The sequence below is a fragment of the Scyliorhinus torazame genome, chromosome 15, assembly GCF_047496885.1.
Source record: "Scyliorhinus torazame isolate Kashiwa2021f chromosome 15, sScyTor2.1, whole genome shotgun sequence".
Taxonomy (NCBI): domain Eukaryota; kingdom Metazoa; phylum Chordata; class Chondrichthyes; order Carcharhiniformes; family Scyliorhinidae; genus Scyliorhinus; species Scyliorhinus torazame.
The window spans coordinates 191,211,659-191,227,693 of record NC_092721.1 but is presented as its reverse complement, the minus strand read 5'-3'; the positions used below and the strand labels follow the sequence as shown (position 1 = coordinate 191,227,693).

General features: G+C 47.8%; 1 protein-coding gene across 27 annotated transcripts in view; it reads right to left on the bottom strand.

The window, feature by feature from the left end:
- gyg2 (glycogenin 2) overlaps positions 1 to 16,035 on the bottom strand; it is a 166,967-nt gene that overhangs the window by 36,250 nt on the left and 114,682 nt on the right. For 14 of the 27 annotated variants that reach the window (XR_011935242.1, XM_072477325.1, XM_072477333.1 and 11 more), the window contains 3 exons: positions 12,225 to 12,338; positions 8,993 to 9,064; positions 2,672 to 2,716 (listed from right to left, as the gene is read on the bottom strand). The exons of 9 other annotated variants lie outside the window; for them this stretch is intronic. Coding sequence is in view for 17 of the 18 variants with exons in the window: in XM_072477325.1 (XP_072333426.1) it covers positions 2,672 to 2,716; positions 8,993 to 9,064; positions 12,225 to 12,338 (231 nt within the window). In the remaining variant the exon portion in view is untranslated. The remainder of the gene's footprint in view (positions 1 to 2,671; positions 2,717 to 8,992; positions 9,065 to 12,224; positions 12,339 to 16,035) is intronic. 4 more of the 27 variants (XM_072477331.1, XM_072477336.1, XM_072477338.1 and 1 more) reach the window with 2 other exon arrangements.

Sequence of the window (16,035 nt, the reverse complement as noted above, 5' to 3'; positions counted from 1 at the left end):
GTTCCAAGTACTGATCCATGCTCTAAGTTCATCTTCCTTATTCCTGACACTCCTTGCATTGAAACAGACATACTTTACCCATTCCACTGAGTGCAACTTTGCCCTATCAACTGTCTATCCTTCCTCACAGACTCGCTGCATACTATTTCTGGCTGTTCAACAGCTACCCTATCCTCTGATCCATAGCTCTGGTTCCCACCCCCCCCCTGCCAAATTAGTTTAAACCCTCCCAAAGAGCTCTAGCAAACCTCCCACCCAGGATATTGGTGCCCCTCCAGTTTAGGTGCAATCCGTCCTTCTTGTAGAGGTCCCACCTTCCCCAGAAGGTATCCCAATGATCCACAGGGGGAGAATGTGCAGACTCCACACAGACAATAATCCAAGGCTGGAATTGAACCCAGTTCTCTGGCGCTGTGGGGCCTGTACACCGTGCCTCCCTGTACACATCTCATTCTCTCAGCATTAATAAAATCATCTGTCTCTCTCAGATCAGAAATGGATGGTCTGACACTCGCCTACCTTTGGCTTCAGACTAATGGCACTCTCAAATTCAACACCCCAACAAAGACCTAGACATTCCCAGGTGGGGTACTAAAGGAGGAACTTCAATCAACATTGACAGACTCTCAGGAATCTCATGTAAGTACAGAAATAAGATATCGGGCTCTGCTGAAAATGTAGGTGCTCTCCTGGGGAACTGTGTGTGCATGATGCATGCATCGTTACATGTTGTGAAATTGCTTCAAGCTATGTTGCACAGGGTTCTGAATAGCGCATCACTGAATATGCAAATAGTTTTAATAAAACACCCTCTACAAGGAAAGGAAGAACATGTGACACAGCACCTGAAGCAGTGTTGATCTCCTGATAGTAGGTGCATGTAAAACTCTCCTACACAACCCTGTAGACAGTCAACTGTTCACTAATAAAACAACACAATCATTTATAACCATTCATCCATGTCTGATTGGCAAGTTGTGTGGTGGAGGCCAATAACACAACAGAGCACGTTTAAAATATGGACACACTCAGGACACCCCCCTGCCAATACAGACACACTCGGAGGGAGTCCCCCACTCCCCAATGCGGACACACTCCTGGGATGCCCTGCAAGTATAACCCTGGAGACTCCCTTTGAATTACAGCCCACGGGGGACTCTGAATGCATGTCGTATGTGTCGATGCTTGAATAGAGATTTCCTGCTTTTTGCCAACCAATTAATTTCATACTTTATTTAAGGAGCACTAAAATCCTCCTAGTATCTCCTGGGTTCATCATGCTGCAAGGTTACATCACATCGAGAAAAAAAATTAATGGACACATTAATCACATATTTTCCGGAGCCAACTCCTGACGTTTTCCAAATCTCTGCCCTTTTCCAAGGTCAGACCATTTTAAGGAGTGAACAAATTGAATGTGAAGGCGTTTTCCACACATTTGCTACTTTACACGGTGTTCATTTGGCATTTGGAATCTTCGGTTTTTGACATTGACAAAATGTGTGTTGGGGTGGAAAAAGAGAGGGGAGGGATAATTTTCTGCTAATGTTCTGGTTGGATTAAATCTAAACTGACAAAATCTCTTATCCTTTTTTAAAAAATGAATTGAGAATACCCAATTCAATTTGTTTCCAATTAAGGGGCAATTTAGCGTGGCCAATTCACCTACCCTGCACATCATTGGGTTGTGGGGGTGAAACCCACACAGACACGGGGAGAATGTGCAAACTCCACACGGGCAGTGACCCGGGGCCGGGATCGACCCCGGGTTCTCGGCAGCGGGAGGCAGCGGTGCTAACCACTGCGTCACCGTGCCGCCGCTCGCAATCTCTATCAAAACACATATTTCAGATACTGACTGAAAAAATGGTGCATTTCCAAACTTGCTTGTTTGGATTCTCAACAGTATGCAATCATAGGGCGAAAAACGTATTAGACAGCTTTAATTGTGGGGAGGGGATGGGGGCAAATGGGTATTCAGGAGTTTGAAGGGAGTGGAATTCCATTGGTATAGTAGAACCTTGGCTGAGCTGGGATCGATCAAAGGACACTTGGCCCTTTCATCCCCCTCATCCTCCACCACCCCCTCACCCAGCAAGAATGATGCATGGAAGTGTTAAGATAAGACCAAGAAGATATTGGTCGGCATGGCCTTGGGCAAAATAAACAACATAAAAATCTATTAATGGCCCAGTTTTCAAAATAAAGTCTTTTTTTAAAAGATATTGTGCAAGAGCTCTGGGGACGGACCCCGCTCCTCCGCCAAAGGCCCCTGCAAGGAATCCTTGAACCTCTCTAATGCTGGACACCCATTCCCCCAACCTCCTTCACCCCTACTAAGGTGTTCCAATCCCCAACGTCGACGCCCGCCACCGAACAGCACAAACTCACTTTTTGCATGGCTAATAGATGTCAGTCATAATTTATCTGCCCTGTTTCAGAATTTCTGATCGATACACAAGCTAAATGAGGAATATTTAAAAATTCGGGACCATATACAAGGGACAATTCCATTCTTCTGCATTCACAGAAAGGCCTTCAGGTCGAGTGGGTCAGGATACAACCCACCTTCCTCGAGGGCAGATCCCTGCTGGGAATACGGGACGGCAGAGGCTCCATCACCTAAAAATTAAAATCACCTCAGGTTTCTCGCTGCCCGATATATGCTTACTTTTTTAAACTGCAAGGGTGTGCCAAGGAACAGCTTTTCCCTTCTCTAAATGAAAGACAAGTGCAAAGAAAAAACATGAAAATCTATTAATGGCCCAGTTTTCAAAACAGCTGATTACAATATTGGATGTCGCCAATACCCATTTTGAATTGTGCAAGGTTTCAGGATCTTAACCCTGGCGCAACAAAAGGATCCCCTTCTGCCCCTCTCTCCTCCAAGCCCTTTAAAATTGAGAACCACTTAATACGGGCGGCACGGTAGCATTGTGGATAGCACAATTGCTTCACAGCTCCAAGGTCCCAAGTTCGACTCCGGCTTGGGTCACTGTCTGTGCGGAGTCTGCACATCCTCCCCGTGTGTGCGTGGGTTTCCTCCGGGTGCTCCGGTTTCCTCCCACAGTCCAAAGATGTGCAGGTTAGGTGGATTGGCTGTGCTAAATTGCCCTTAGTGTCCTAAATTGCCCTTAGTGTTGGGTGGGGTTACTGGGTTATGGGGATTGGGTGGAGGTGTTGACCTTGGGTAGGGTGCTCTTTCGATGGGCCGAATGGCCTCCTTCTGCACTGTAAATTCTATGTTAATGACACATTTCACCCACTGCTGGTCAGCTTCTGCAGGACTCCCAGTTAAATGTTTGTGCCGATATGGTGGATTCCTCCTGCCTTTTGGGGTCGGTTAGCTCAGTCGGCTGGTTCGTGATGCAGAGCGAGGCCAGCAGCGCGGGTTCAATTCCCGCGACCGGCTAAGGTTATTCATGAAGGCCCCCCTGCCATGGTGGGAATTGAACTCCCTGGTCTAGTGGATCATTGGGGCAGGAGCATAACCGTAACAGAAAGCTGGAGTTGCACAGACAACCACCGGGGGGGAGCAATCAGGCTTTCACTAATGCATCTTCCCCAGACGAGAGCCACCATGTCTTATTTCATGATAATTACAGTTCAACCTCAGTTACATGTGGGTCAATAATTATTCGACCATCAACAAGAAACCCTCCCCCCTCCCACCAAAACCGCTCACTGCAGAAAGTGGGAATATATTTGGAATTTGGTTCAGATTGCAGTCCAAGCAAACACACTCACAAGACATAACTGGGTAGCAATTAATTCACCAAAGGACAGAAGTTGCTGTGAGCCCTGTTCTCATTCACAAGCACAGCACATTTCTACTGTGTGTGCTATTCCAACGCAGCGTCAGCCCACACCTTGGGCAGGAATCATAATTCTCATCGTAGAATGGTCCCAGCATAAGGAGGAGGTCATTCAGCCAGTCATGTCCCTGTACAAAGCAAGAGCAGCTCAGCTGTTCCCACCTCCCCTGCTTTTTCTTTGCCCTTCCCGCTGCAAACTCTTTTCAGATCACGATCCAATTCCCTTTGGAAAGCCAAGATTGAATCTGCCTCCTTCACAATGTCAGCCGGCCCGTTTCGGATCGTAACCTCCTGCATCTCCTCAGACCCCCATTGGCTCTGGCAATCCGGATTGACAAAGGGGTTTCTTTCAAATGGGGAAGGTGGTGGCAGATCAGTGGGAGGGGGGGAGGGGGGGAGATGTGTCGCGGTCACGGTGCTGTTGGAGGGCAAGTCGGTGGTTTTGGCGAATATATGTGCTCCAAATTGGAATGATGTCGATTTTAGGAAGAGGATGATGGCGGCTATTCCGGAGACAGAGAGAGAGAGTGGGGGGAGGGAAGAGACATTGGAATACAGTCATGAACCCGAAAGTGGATCGTTCCAAAAGGAAGTCGTTCACACCTCGGGGATGGGTGGGGGGGGGGGGGGGGGGGGGGGGGGGGGGGGTTTGAGAGAGAGAGAGAGAGAGAGAGAGAGAGAGAGAGAGAGAGAGAGAGAGAGAGAGAGAGAGAGAGAGAGAGATTGTTATCTCGGACCTGGTGGGTGTGGTGGGCCGGACTGCTGTTTACATGTGGGGCTGTGAGCACATCTGGGGTTTTGTGCCAAGTCAGCAAGGGTGATTGACGATTGTGTAGGGTTCAAGGGTTCAATAAGAACGGGGAGGTCTCGCCTTCAGAGTTGTGAGAGGCCTTGAAGGCTGCGATGAGAGGAGAGATAATTTCACAAAAGGCACAGGTTGATGGGGAGGCAAGGGAGGAATGCCAATGGCTGGTAGATGAGGTTTTGGAGGTGGATGGAAGTGTTCGGAGGACCCCACTCCAGAATTCCTGGCCAGCGGGAAGAAACTGCAGACGGCTTGATCTACTGTCCACAGATCAGGTGGTGTGTCAGCGGCGGCGTGCAAAGGGGGCAATGCACAAATATGGCCAGGTGTTTGTTGGCTGGCCAGCTGAGGCAGCCACCTGGGAGATCATTATGGTTCGGCACATGGGAGCTGGGCTGGTGTCCACATCGGACAACAAGGAGAACAACCCCAGCTTCTCCAATACACACAACTGAAACTCCTCGCCCCTGGAAGCAGTCTCATGTATCTTTTCTGCACCGTCTCAGCCCACTGTGTTCGCCTGCAAGGCTGCCGTGCCAGATGAGATGCGCCAGGCGAGGCCTAACATACAGTTGTGCACCGCACAACCAAACATTGTCTCATGTGACGGAAGGCTTTCAGTGTTTCTGCACCCTCTCTAATGCCTTAACATCCTTCCGAACATGTAGTACCCAAAACTGGACACAATATCCCAGTTGAGGCCAAACTGGCTTTATGAAAAGGTTAGTCATAACTGCCTTAAAATCTCACACTAATTATCACGTTGTTTCTCCAGAGTAACGCCATGGAAATATCTCAGTGGCACAGAGGGATGCCTCAATGGCGATTGGGTGGTGGGTGGGGACAAACAGGGAAGATGATAAATGTTTAAATTGGGTGAAGGCATTATTACCATTTGAATGGAGCGAGCTTTCCCCCACTTGGCGCAGGGTAGGCCCGGACCCGAGAAGTTACAAATAAAAACAAATCGCTCCAATTACACAGGAGCAGTAATAGTCGGGAGTCCTTCACTGGTGGGAACGTATCTTCATCAAGCTTGCAGTCTCAGAGAAAATAGAAAACTGCAAAAGTCTTTTTAAGACTCATCGTTTCAAATGTTAGGCATTACGGAGATATGGATATACTGGAGCTGCACTCCTTAGATCAGAGAAGGTGAAAAGGGGAGATTTGAATGAGGCACTTCAAATTATGAAAGGCTTAGATCGAGTAAATAATGTGGAAAAAACCTGGAGGGCAACACGGTAGCACAAGCGGCTAGCACTGTTGCTTCACAGCGCCAGGGTCCCAGATTCGATTCCCCACTGGGTCACTGTCTGTGCGGAGTCTGCACGTTCTCCCCCTGTCTGCGTGGGTTTCCTCCGGGTGCTCCGGTTTCCTCCCACAGTCCAAAGACGTGCGGGTTAGGTGGATTGGCCATGCTAAATTGCCCTTATTATGCAAATTGTTAGGAGGGGAAGGAGGGGTTATTGGGTTACGGGGATAGGGTGGAAGTGAGAGCTTAAGTGGGTCGATGCACTCTTTCAGAGTGGATAGTCAGAGGCTTTTCCCCAGGGTAGAGGGGTCAATTACTAGGGGGCATAGGTTTAAGATGCGAGGGGCAAGGTTTAGAGGAGATGTACAAGGCAAGTTTTTTTTACACAGGATAATGGATGCCTGGAACCCGCTGCCGGAGGAGGTGGTGGAAGCAGGGACGATAGTGACATTTAAGGGGCATCTTGACAAATGCATGAATAGGATGGGAATAGAGGGATACGGACCCAGGAAGATTTTAGTTCAGACGGGCAACATGGTCGGCACAGGCTTGGAGGGCCGAAGGGTCTGTTCCTGTGCTGTACTTTTCTTTGTTCTTTGTTCGATGGGCCGAATGGCTTCCTTCTGCCCTGTATGTTCTATGTTCTGCAAGGAGTGATTGACATTTGAAATGCACTGCCAGAGAGGCTGTTGGAGGCAGATTCAATAATAAACCTTAGAGGATAAATACTTGAGGGAACAGAATTACAGAGCAATTGGGAAGAGTCAGGGAGTGGGACTAACTCGATTGCTCTTTAAAGGTAGACTAAATGGCCTCCTTCTGCACTATTATATGATTAAACGATGTATACTTTAGGGAGTCTTTGGCGGGTGAGAGGAGATTTACCAGAGTCATTCCAAGGATGAGGAAATCCAGCCACGAGGTTAGATCGGAGAAGTGGAGTTTGTTCCCTTGGCAGTTAATGAGGGTCGAGGGATGATCTGATGGGAGGAGGTGCACATGATACTACTAGGCTTAGATAAGGCAGGCAAGGAAAACCCATTCCTATCAGCGGATGGTGGTCCAGTGGTCAATTTCCAATCTTTCCCAGTCAGCTAGCCCATAAGCTTAAAATGAAGGAAGAAGAACTTCCTTCTCGGTTGTCCCACAGCCAAAGAGACTGCACAGGCTCAATGAGCCAACTGGCCTATTTCTGGGCTGTAAAATTCTATAAAACTTTCACATATGGTTGGGGGGGGGGAGGGGAAAGAGAGAGAGAGAGAGAGAGAGAGAGAAAATGCATCATCCATTTCATATCCACGTCCCAAGGCAACTTACAGGATACCATGTAGGAGGCACAAGAGGGACTGATGGTACAGTGAAAGGGAGGAGGCTTTTTAGAAAGTCAGTAGGATCAGAAGCAGCACGGGTTCCAGAAAGCAAAAGTGAGAAGGAGGACGGGAAAATACATTTTTGGTCAAGATTCCATCAGGCCAACTGGGGAGGGGGTGGGGGATCAAGAGCTCATCAAGTGCTGAAGAGGCCATCATCGGGCCTTTCCTGGAATTGCGATTGTCAGCATTACATGTACGCCAATCAGAAGCCGTCAGCTACTCATGCCACCAGCAGGAGTGGTGGAAGCTGGCATATACCAGAGGCCCAGAATCATTGGGGGATTGCAGACCAGGAGGTGCGTGAAGGTGGGATGAGGATCACCGAATGTGCAGGGGAGGGGGTGGTGGTCACAGGAAGGGGGTAGGGAGCCGATTGGTGGCTGGCTTTCAGCAGCCACCCCTCCCGACCTAGGTCCTTCAATCAAGCCCAGAGTGCCTGACTACCAGGGTCCCAGCTATTCCTTCAGCTACCACTAAATGACGGCAGGCTTAGGGATAATGGGTGACAAGTGGCTCTTTAGTGAGCCTAATTAACGTCCTGCCACACGGATCTGGAATCCCGAGGCAGTCTCTACCGCCCTACGACTTATCGGGTGAGCTGTTGCCACTCCGGGGCCTCTCCTGCGATTAAGTGGGCCCAGCCCCCATGGTCTCCATCACAACAAGCTGTATAAAATCCAGCCCACTGGGTCAACAAACAGAAACTTCTATTGACACAATCATTTAATGTACTAAAGCATCCCAGGTCAGTGTGCTATCACACAGAGTCCGACACCCTGCGCATAAGGGAATATTTGGGCAGGTCACCAAAAGCCAGGCCAAAGGCGGACATTTTAAGGAACGTCTTAAAAGGAGAGAGAGGTAAGGAACAGGAAGAGAGCAGTAGTGAGGGTAATTCTAGAGCTTAGGGCCTAGGCAACCATTGAAATCCATCAATGGTGGGACAAGTAAAATTTGGAAGAGGCCAGAATTGGGGGGAGTGCAGATATCTCAAGAGGGTTGTGGGGCTGGACAGTATTACCGAGATAAGGATCATAGAATCCCTACAGTACAGAAGGAGGCCATTCAGCCCATATCAAGTCTGCACTGACCCTTTGAACAACCACACAATTTAGGCCCAATCCCCGTCTTATTCCTGAATCCCCACCCTAAGGGGCAATTTAGTCACCCCACCTAACCTTTGAACTGTGGGAGGAAACCGGAGGAAACCCTCATGCCACCAGGAGTGGTGGAAACCAGAGCACCCGGAGGAAACCCACGCAGACACGGGGAGAATGTGCAAACTCCACACAGACAGTTATCAGAGGTCGGATTCGAACCCGCCTCCCTCGCGCTGTGAGCCAGCAGTGCTAACCCACTGTGCCACCGTCCCGCCCCCCCTCCACCTAAGTGAGAAGCCACAGAAGGTTCAGAATCACAAAGGCTGAAGAGGCGCGGTGGGAATATTTCCATGGCAGGAGGCGGCAAGTCATGAATCACACTCGGCATGATGCCTCAAACTCAACTGATACAAATGGAGTTTTATAATGTACGCAAAGTGTTTACAAAGCAATTGTTTGCGGAAGATTGTGTCCTTTTTAAAAAGTGAATACACCCAAAGGAATTCATTGCACTCTTGAGGGTCACTGCTGGCTGACATTCCCAAGAATTCGATTGGAAATTAGTTGTTTTTTTAAAAAAAGAAAGTGGCTGGGTATTTGAGAGAATTGATTTACGCGGCTAGTTGCAGTCTGATATTCACATGTACCATCTTCATAGACGACAAACTGGTGTCAGCAGATATTGACATATTCAGCCGTCTTAAAAATTTACTTTTCAGCTGTAGAAAAGAAGGAAAACGGTCGGTCAGCCTCAATTCTACACAATAGACTTATGTCTCAACTACGTCAAACAGCTCTTGCAAACTTTCCTCTTTAATAATTAATAAACAGAAATTAAGAACTCCCGTTTAGTGCAAAGCCATGGCCGACAGATGGTTTCTTGGCCGTCGACAGGGGAATGTACTTACACCTGACCCCGAGTGCTACGTTATCAACTGAGTTGCCAACGGAAAGACCTTGTATCCCAGTATTTATGTGGCTAGTCCAGTTCAGTGTCTGGTTAATAGTAACCCCCCCCCAGGATATTGATAGTCTGGAAGATGGTGGTCAATGGTGTTCCACAAGAGTCAGTGCTAGAGCTACTTTATAAAGTTCCAGTAAGACCACAACTAGTGAATTGTATCCAGTTCTGATCCCCACACTTTAGGAAGGATGCAAAGATCCTCATGAGGGAGCAGACGAGATACCAGAATGGTTCCAGGGATCAAGGATTTTAGCTGCAAGATGATGTTGGAGAAGCTGCAGACCTTTCCTTTGGAAGTAAAGGAGATTGAGGGAAGATTTGAAAAGGGAGGGTACAAGATTGTGACAGCTTTAGGCAAGGTGAAAAAGCTGTTCCCATTGACAAGTTGTGCAGCAGGATCTGAGGAAGGATTTTTTTAAAATATAAACGCAAGTGAAAATCCTTGCCTTTGAAGGTGGTGGAAGCGAGGAATGATTTCAATAGGAAATTGGCTCTTGGGGAAATAGACCGGTAGGGTTATGGGGACAAGAGTAGGGAAATTGGACTGAGTGGATTTCTCTACAGTGCCAGCATGGACTCCTGGGCCATAATGACTCTACTAGGGGGTCTATCTGCAAATCTCATTCCAGTAATGAACCTTCCACAACAGCACTGCTGATCCCAAGCTTATAGTGCACGGCTGGCCATGCCCAGGTATTGTGCTTTTGCGGTGGGTCTTCTACCTCAGCTGTACAATTTGCAAATCACTCCCCCTCTTGCCTTCCTTACCCGCATTGCCCATCTTTGTCAACCTTTGACCCGCTGCACCACAGTATCTGGTTGCTATACCGTGAGAAAACCTAGGGGGACTACTCGCTTCCATCACTGTTGGCCTCGTATGCTGAAACTTCGACTTGGTTAATCTCAAACGCTCGGTCTAACTGAAATTTCAAGTTTCCATTTTCTCCAAACATAAACAGCCTTCAAAAAAATCTTGCCAAGAGAAAAGATGCCACTTCCTGTTGCTTTTTTTTTGTTCACCAACGCGAGCATGAACCCGCTGGCCCTTTTGGCCAAGCACGTTTCACAGTTTAAGTCTATTATGTGTTATTAAATTATTTAACATGACCCTTCGCAATACCATAACATACCACATTCAATGTCAGGGAGGCCACCGTGCTATAAACTAGAAAGTTCATGTCTTGAAAATTGCTCCTCTATCCTGTTTCTTCAGTGTTCAAGACAACGCTCTTCTACTCTCACCAGGGCAATGAAACTGGGAACATTATATATTTTTGGCATCCTTTCCATAATTGTTGAGCCTATATCATTCTCAGTGTTGGCCCTGGCTCAGTCATAGGGGTGGGTCTGCACCTTTCTGGGTAAACAGCCCATTTATAGCTGGGTCCCGATGATGGCTTGCCTGCCTGTTGAGACATGGTTGCTTTTCCCAGCAGCGCAGTCCATCGTGGGGACGTCCCGGCCAAACAATCGTCGAGGAACCCTACCTCCTTTCCAGATCTTTTCTGAGTGGGAGGGACAGACTGGATGGATAGCTCGGGATGCAGGGCAGTCGCCACAACACCCACCGTGATGATTTACTGTGTGAGAATTGACAAGGCAATGAGGAAGAGCCAGGGAATGGGATGTACTAGATAGTTGTACACCCAAAAGGGCCAGTAGATGCTTGATGGGCCAAATGGCCTCCTCTGGGCTATATCATTCCATAATGCCTCAGATAATCTAGGTTTTTAAAAAGCCTCTTGGCACCCCTAAACCTCCCTATACCTCCTTGAATTCATCTCTTCTTCTTTAACACTCTCTTTTTAGAGTACCCAATTATTTTTTTTCCCAATTAAGGGGCAATTTAGCGTGGCCTAACCTGCACACCTTTGGGTTTCATAGATTATCATAGAATTTACAATGCAGAAGGAGGCCATTCGGCCCATCGAGTCTGCACCGGCTCTTGGAAAGAGCTCCCTACTCAAGGTCAACACCTCCACCCTAGCCCCATAACCCAGTAACCCCACCCAACACTAAGGGCAATTTTGGACACTGAGGGCAACTTATCATGGTCAATCCACCTAACCTGCACATCTTTGGACTGTGGGAGGAAACCGGAGCACCCGGAGGAAACCCACGCGCACACGGGGAGGATGTGCAGACTCCGCACAGACAGTGACCCAAGCCGGAATCGAACCTGGGACCCTGGAGCTGTGAAGCAATTGTGCTATCCACAATGCTACCGTGCTGCCCACGGTTGTGGGGGTGAAACCCTCGCAGACACAGGGAGAGAAGTGCAAACTCCACACGGTCAGTGACCCAGGGCCGGGATTCGAACCCGGTTCCTCAGTGCCGTAGTTCCACTGCGCCACATGCCGCCCTTCATCTTTAACACTCTTTACAATAGTAAAGTGCCCTGCAGTATGGTACACATCTTAGTCATCGAAAGTTTACACAAAGAACATCAGTCCCATCAACTTAACTATTCCGCTTTCGAAGGCGCCAAAATGCCATGCCCAAAATTATAGTGGGCCATGTCAACAAAGCTCCGTAATGTCATTTTAAAATGTTGTTCATGTTGGCGGGGTGGCCAGCATGTGCTGCCCATCTTTAGTTTCCCTGGTGCTGGCCCTGCTTTTTGAAGTGATGGAAGTGACTTGATTCTCTGAAGGACATTGCTTTTCCAACAATCTGACAGCTTCATTGTCACTTCTACAATTTTTAACTCTTTTAAATGCAAGCTTTAAAAGGAACCACGGTGGGATTTGAACTCACCGTTCCTGGACAATTTAGTCCAAACCTATGGAATGCGTGGCCAGCTAGATAGCCATTACACTACCGTACCTGTACCGGAAAATAAGAACACTGGTCGAGTTCAACCAAGTGACTCGTATTGTTAAGATTTTATCTACTCGGACGTAAAGACGATATACCGGTTCACGAGGCGGACCCAAATGTGGCAGTTGAATAAATATTTTGGGGATTGATGTTGCAACTGGTTCAGGTCGAGGTACATAGAAATATCCATGCTGGCGTACAATTACTGGCTGTTAAAAAAATGAAAAAGCAACATCAGGTATGGGCCCAATTCACATCTACCGCCAATTCTAAGCCTTCTTAAAATATATCAACAGAAAGGCGTCCCGTACCAATTTTACTGTGCTCGACAGAAAGTCACGGGGTCTAAGTGCTCGAACCTCGGCTAATGTTTTTCAGTTAGATAAAGCTCTCTTTTGTTTTCCAACACAAAGCATCAAATAACAAGGTGGGTTCTGTGACACAACCGCATAGAAAGCTGGAAGATGCATTATATCAATTTCCACACGGAAACACACAGTGGGAATTTGCGCTGTTGCCTATTGGATCGTTATTATTAAAATCTGGCCCAATGATCTGATATTGTTACTTATGCATTACCTCAGGTATCAATGTTGGCATCGCAATTAATGCTGGTCTCAAGATCCATCATCGACTGTCTCACATAAGACGATTATCCTATTTACAGAAACCTCTATGTCAAACCATGTTAAGGATAGTCAGGCTAATGGAATTCCTACCATTCTGATTTACAGCCAAAAGCTTTATCGACTTAGTGACGAGCGGGACAAACTGGTCACACAGGCTCTGGGTCCGCTGACACTCCGTGAAGTGCTCCATACAAAGCTTTATGGCCCTCCACCAGCATGTTTGCAGACGGGGTGCTCGTAAAGTGCAATGAGTGGCCTGCCCATGCGTATCCATCTCCCATTTTACATTGGGATGCTGGAGGCCTCAATTGGTCCACTCACTCTTAGGCCTATTGGGGCACTTGTATAGCTGATCAATGGCTACTGAAATACCTCATTCCGCCCCCACCATTATATCACCCACACCAGGCAGGGAGCCGGCAGCTTTTACTATGTAGGCTGATCTTGGGCAAAGGGGTGGGGTACTTTGGGAACACCTTGTGCCAGGGGACACCCCCACCCCACAGAATGTCATACCTTCCCTTTAACATCCCCCACTCCTGGCCTCTCAAATCGGCCCACTCCCTCACCCCCCTCCTTAGCTCGGGCCCAACAGCCAGGCCTCACGATATCCTGGACTTATCCTAAAGTCCAGTTTCCGTAACCTCTTCTTCAGGACTGCCTGTCGTCCCAACATGGGCCGACACTCAAACCTGGCACTGCTGGGCCTACAGAGCTGCTCACCCTATGCCTCCTTTCTGTAACTTGTGAGTGAGCAGCTCCCAAGGTGGCACCCATCCATCCCAACCGCACCCAATCTCCCTCCCCACCCCAGAAAAGAGTCAGAAGCCTCAGCCGGAGGCAATTAATGCTTTGCAGCAGTTAACATAGGCCACAGGGGTGGCAGAGTCAGTGGAAGCAATGACCATGGCAGCAGTCCTTTCAAAGTCAAAGTTGTCAACTCCTTCTAGATGAGGCACAACGGTTGCCTCATGAGGAGTAAGGCATAGAATTGCAAGCAGAAGCCACCCACTTTAATGAAAGGAAGGATTGGAAAACTAAATTGGCAGGGTGCTGGGCACCGGTATACTGAAGCAGAGAACAGGAAGGAGGTGCATAAAGTGAGATTGTTGAACAATAATAATAATCTTCAGAATCACAAGTAGGCTTACATTAACACTGCAATGAAGTTACTGTGAAAATCCCGAACCGCCACACTCCGGTGCCTGTTCGGGTACACTGAGGGAGAATTCAGAATGTCCAATTCACCTCACAAGCACGTCTTTCAGGACATAAGAACATAAGAACTAGGAGCAGGAGTAGGCCATCTGGCCCTTCGAGCCTGCTCCGCCATTCAATGAGATCATGGCTGATCTTTTGTGGACTCAGCTCCACTTTCCCGCCCAAACACCATAACCCTTTATTCTTCAAAAAACTATCTATCTTTATCTTGAAAAAATTGAATGAAGGATCCTCAACTGCTACACTGGGCAGGGGATTCCATAGATTCACAACCCTTTGGGTGAAGAAGTTCCTCCTAAACTCAGTCCTAAATCTACTTCCCCTTATTTTGAGGCTATGCCCCCTAGTTCTACTTTCACCCGCCAGTGGAAACAACCTCCATGTATCTATCCTATCTATTCCCTACATAATTTTATATGTTTCTATAAGATCCCCCCCGCATCCTCCTAAATTCCAACGAGTACAGTCCCAGTCTACTCAACCTCTCCTCGTAATCCAACCCCCTCAGCTCTGGGATTAACCTAGTGAATCTCTTCTGCACACCCTCCAGTGCCAGTCCTTTCTCAGGTAAGGAGACCAAAACTGAACACAATACTCCAGGTGTGGCCTCGCAAACACAGTTGCAGCGTAACCTCCCTCATCTTAAACTCCATCCCTCTAGCAATGAAGGACAAAACTCCATTCGCCTTCTTAATCACCTGTTGCACCTGTAAACCAACTTTTTGCGACTCATGTACTAGCACACCCAGGTCTCTCTGCACAGCAGCATGTTTTAATATTTTATCATTTAAATAATAATCCCTTTTGCTGTTATTCCTACCAAAATGGATAACCTCACATTTGTCAACATTGTATTCCATCTGCCAGACCCGAGCCCATTCACTTAAACTATCAAAATCCCTCTGCAGACTTCCAGTATCCTCTGAACTTTTTGCTTTACCACTCATCTTAGTGTCATCCGCAAACTGGGACACATTGCACTTGGTCCCCAACTCAAAATCATCTATGTAAATTGTGAACAATTGAGGGCCCAACACTGATCTCTGAGGGACACCACTAGTTACTGATTGCCAACCAGAGAAACACCCATTAATCCCCACTCTTTGCTTTCTATTAATTAGCCAATCCTCTATCCATGCTATTACTTTACCCTTAATGCCATGCATCATTATCTTATGCAGCAACCTTTTGTTGGCACCTTGTCAAAGGCTTTCTGGAAATCCAGATATATCACATCCATTGGTTCCCTGTTGTCTACCGCACTGGTAATGTCCTCAAAAAATTCCACTAAATTAGTTAGGCACAACCTGCCCTTTATGAACCCATGCTGCGTCTGCCCAATGGGACAATTTCCATCCAGATGCCTCACTATTTCTTCCTTGATGATAGATTCCAGCATCTTCCCTACTACTAAAGTTAAGCTAACTAGTTACCCACTTTCTGCCTACCTCCTTTTCTAAACCATGCTAACCACTGTGCTACCGTGCCGCAAAGTAGACGTGGAGCGGATGCTTCCTCTTGTGGGACAATCTGGAACGAGAGGTCACAGTTTTAGGATAAGGGGTAGCAGATTGAAAACAGAGATGAAGAGAAATTACTTCTCACAAAGGGTTGTGGATCTGTGGAATTCACTGCCCCAGAGTGCGGTGGATGCCGGGATACAAGGAGGAGATAGACAGATTTTTAAATTAGTAATGGGTTGAAGGGGCAGGAAAGTGGAGTTGATGCCAAGAGGAGATCAGCCATGATTGTATTGAATGGCGGAGGGGGCTTGAGGGGCCGAATTGCCTACTCCTGCTCCTAATTCTTATAATCTTATGTCCAGTAGCTCACCTGTGGCTTCTAGAACCTGCCCACTGAAACCCGAGCCGATGGGACTAGAGAGCAGTCCTGCAGGGTGGGCTCCATCGCCGTGCTTGCAGCCTGGGGAATAATAAGTTGAAGGGACTGACGTGAGGTGTGGGTGGGTGGGCAGCCTCACAGAAAGCTGTCAATCAGAAGGCCAGGTTCTGAAAGTGTCCATGCTTACGGGAGGAGCAGAGATCCACCGAGAGTG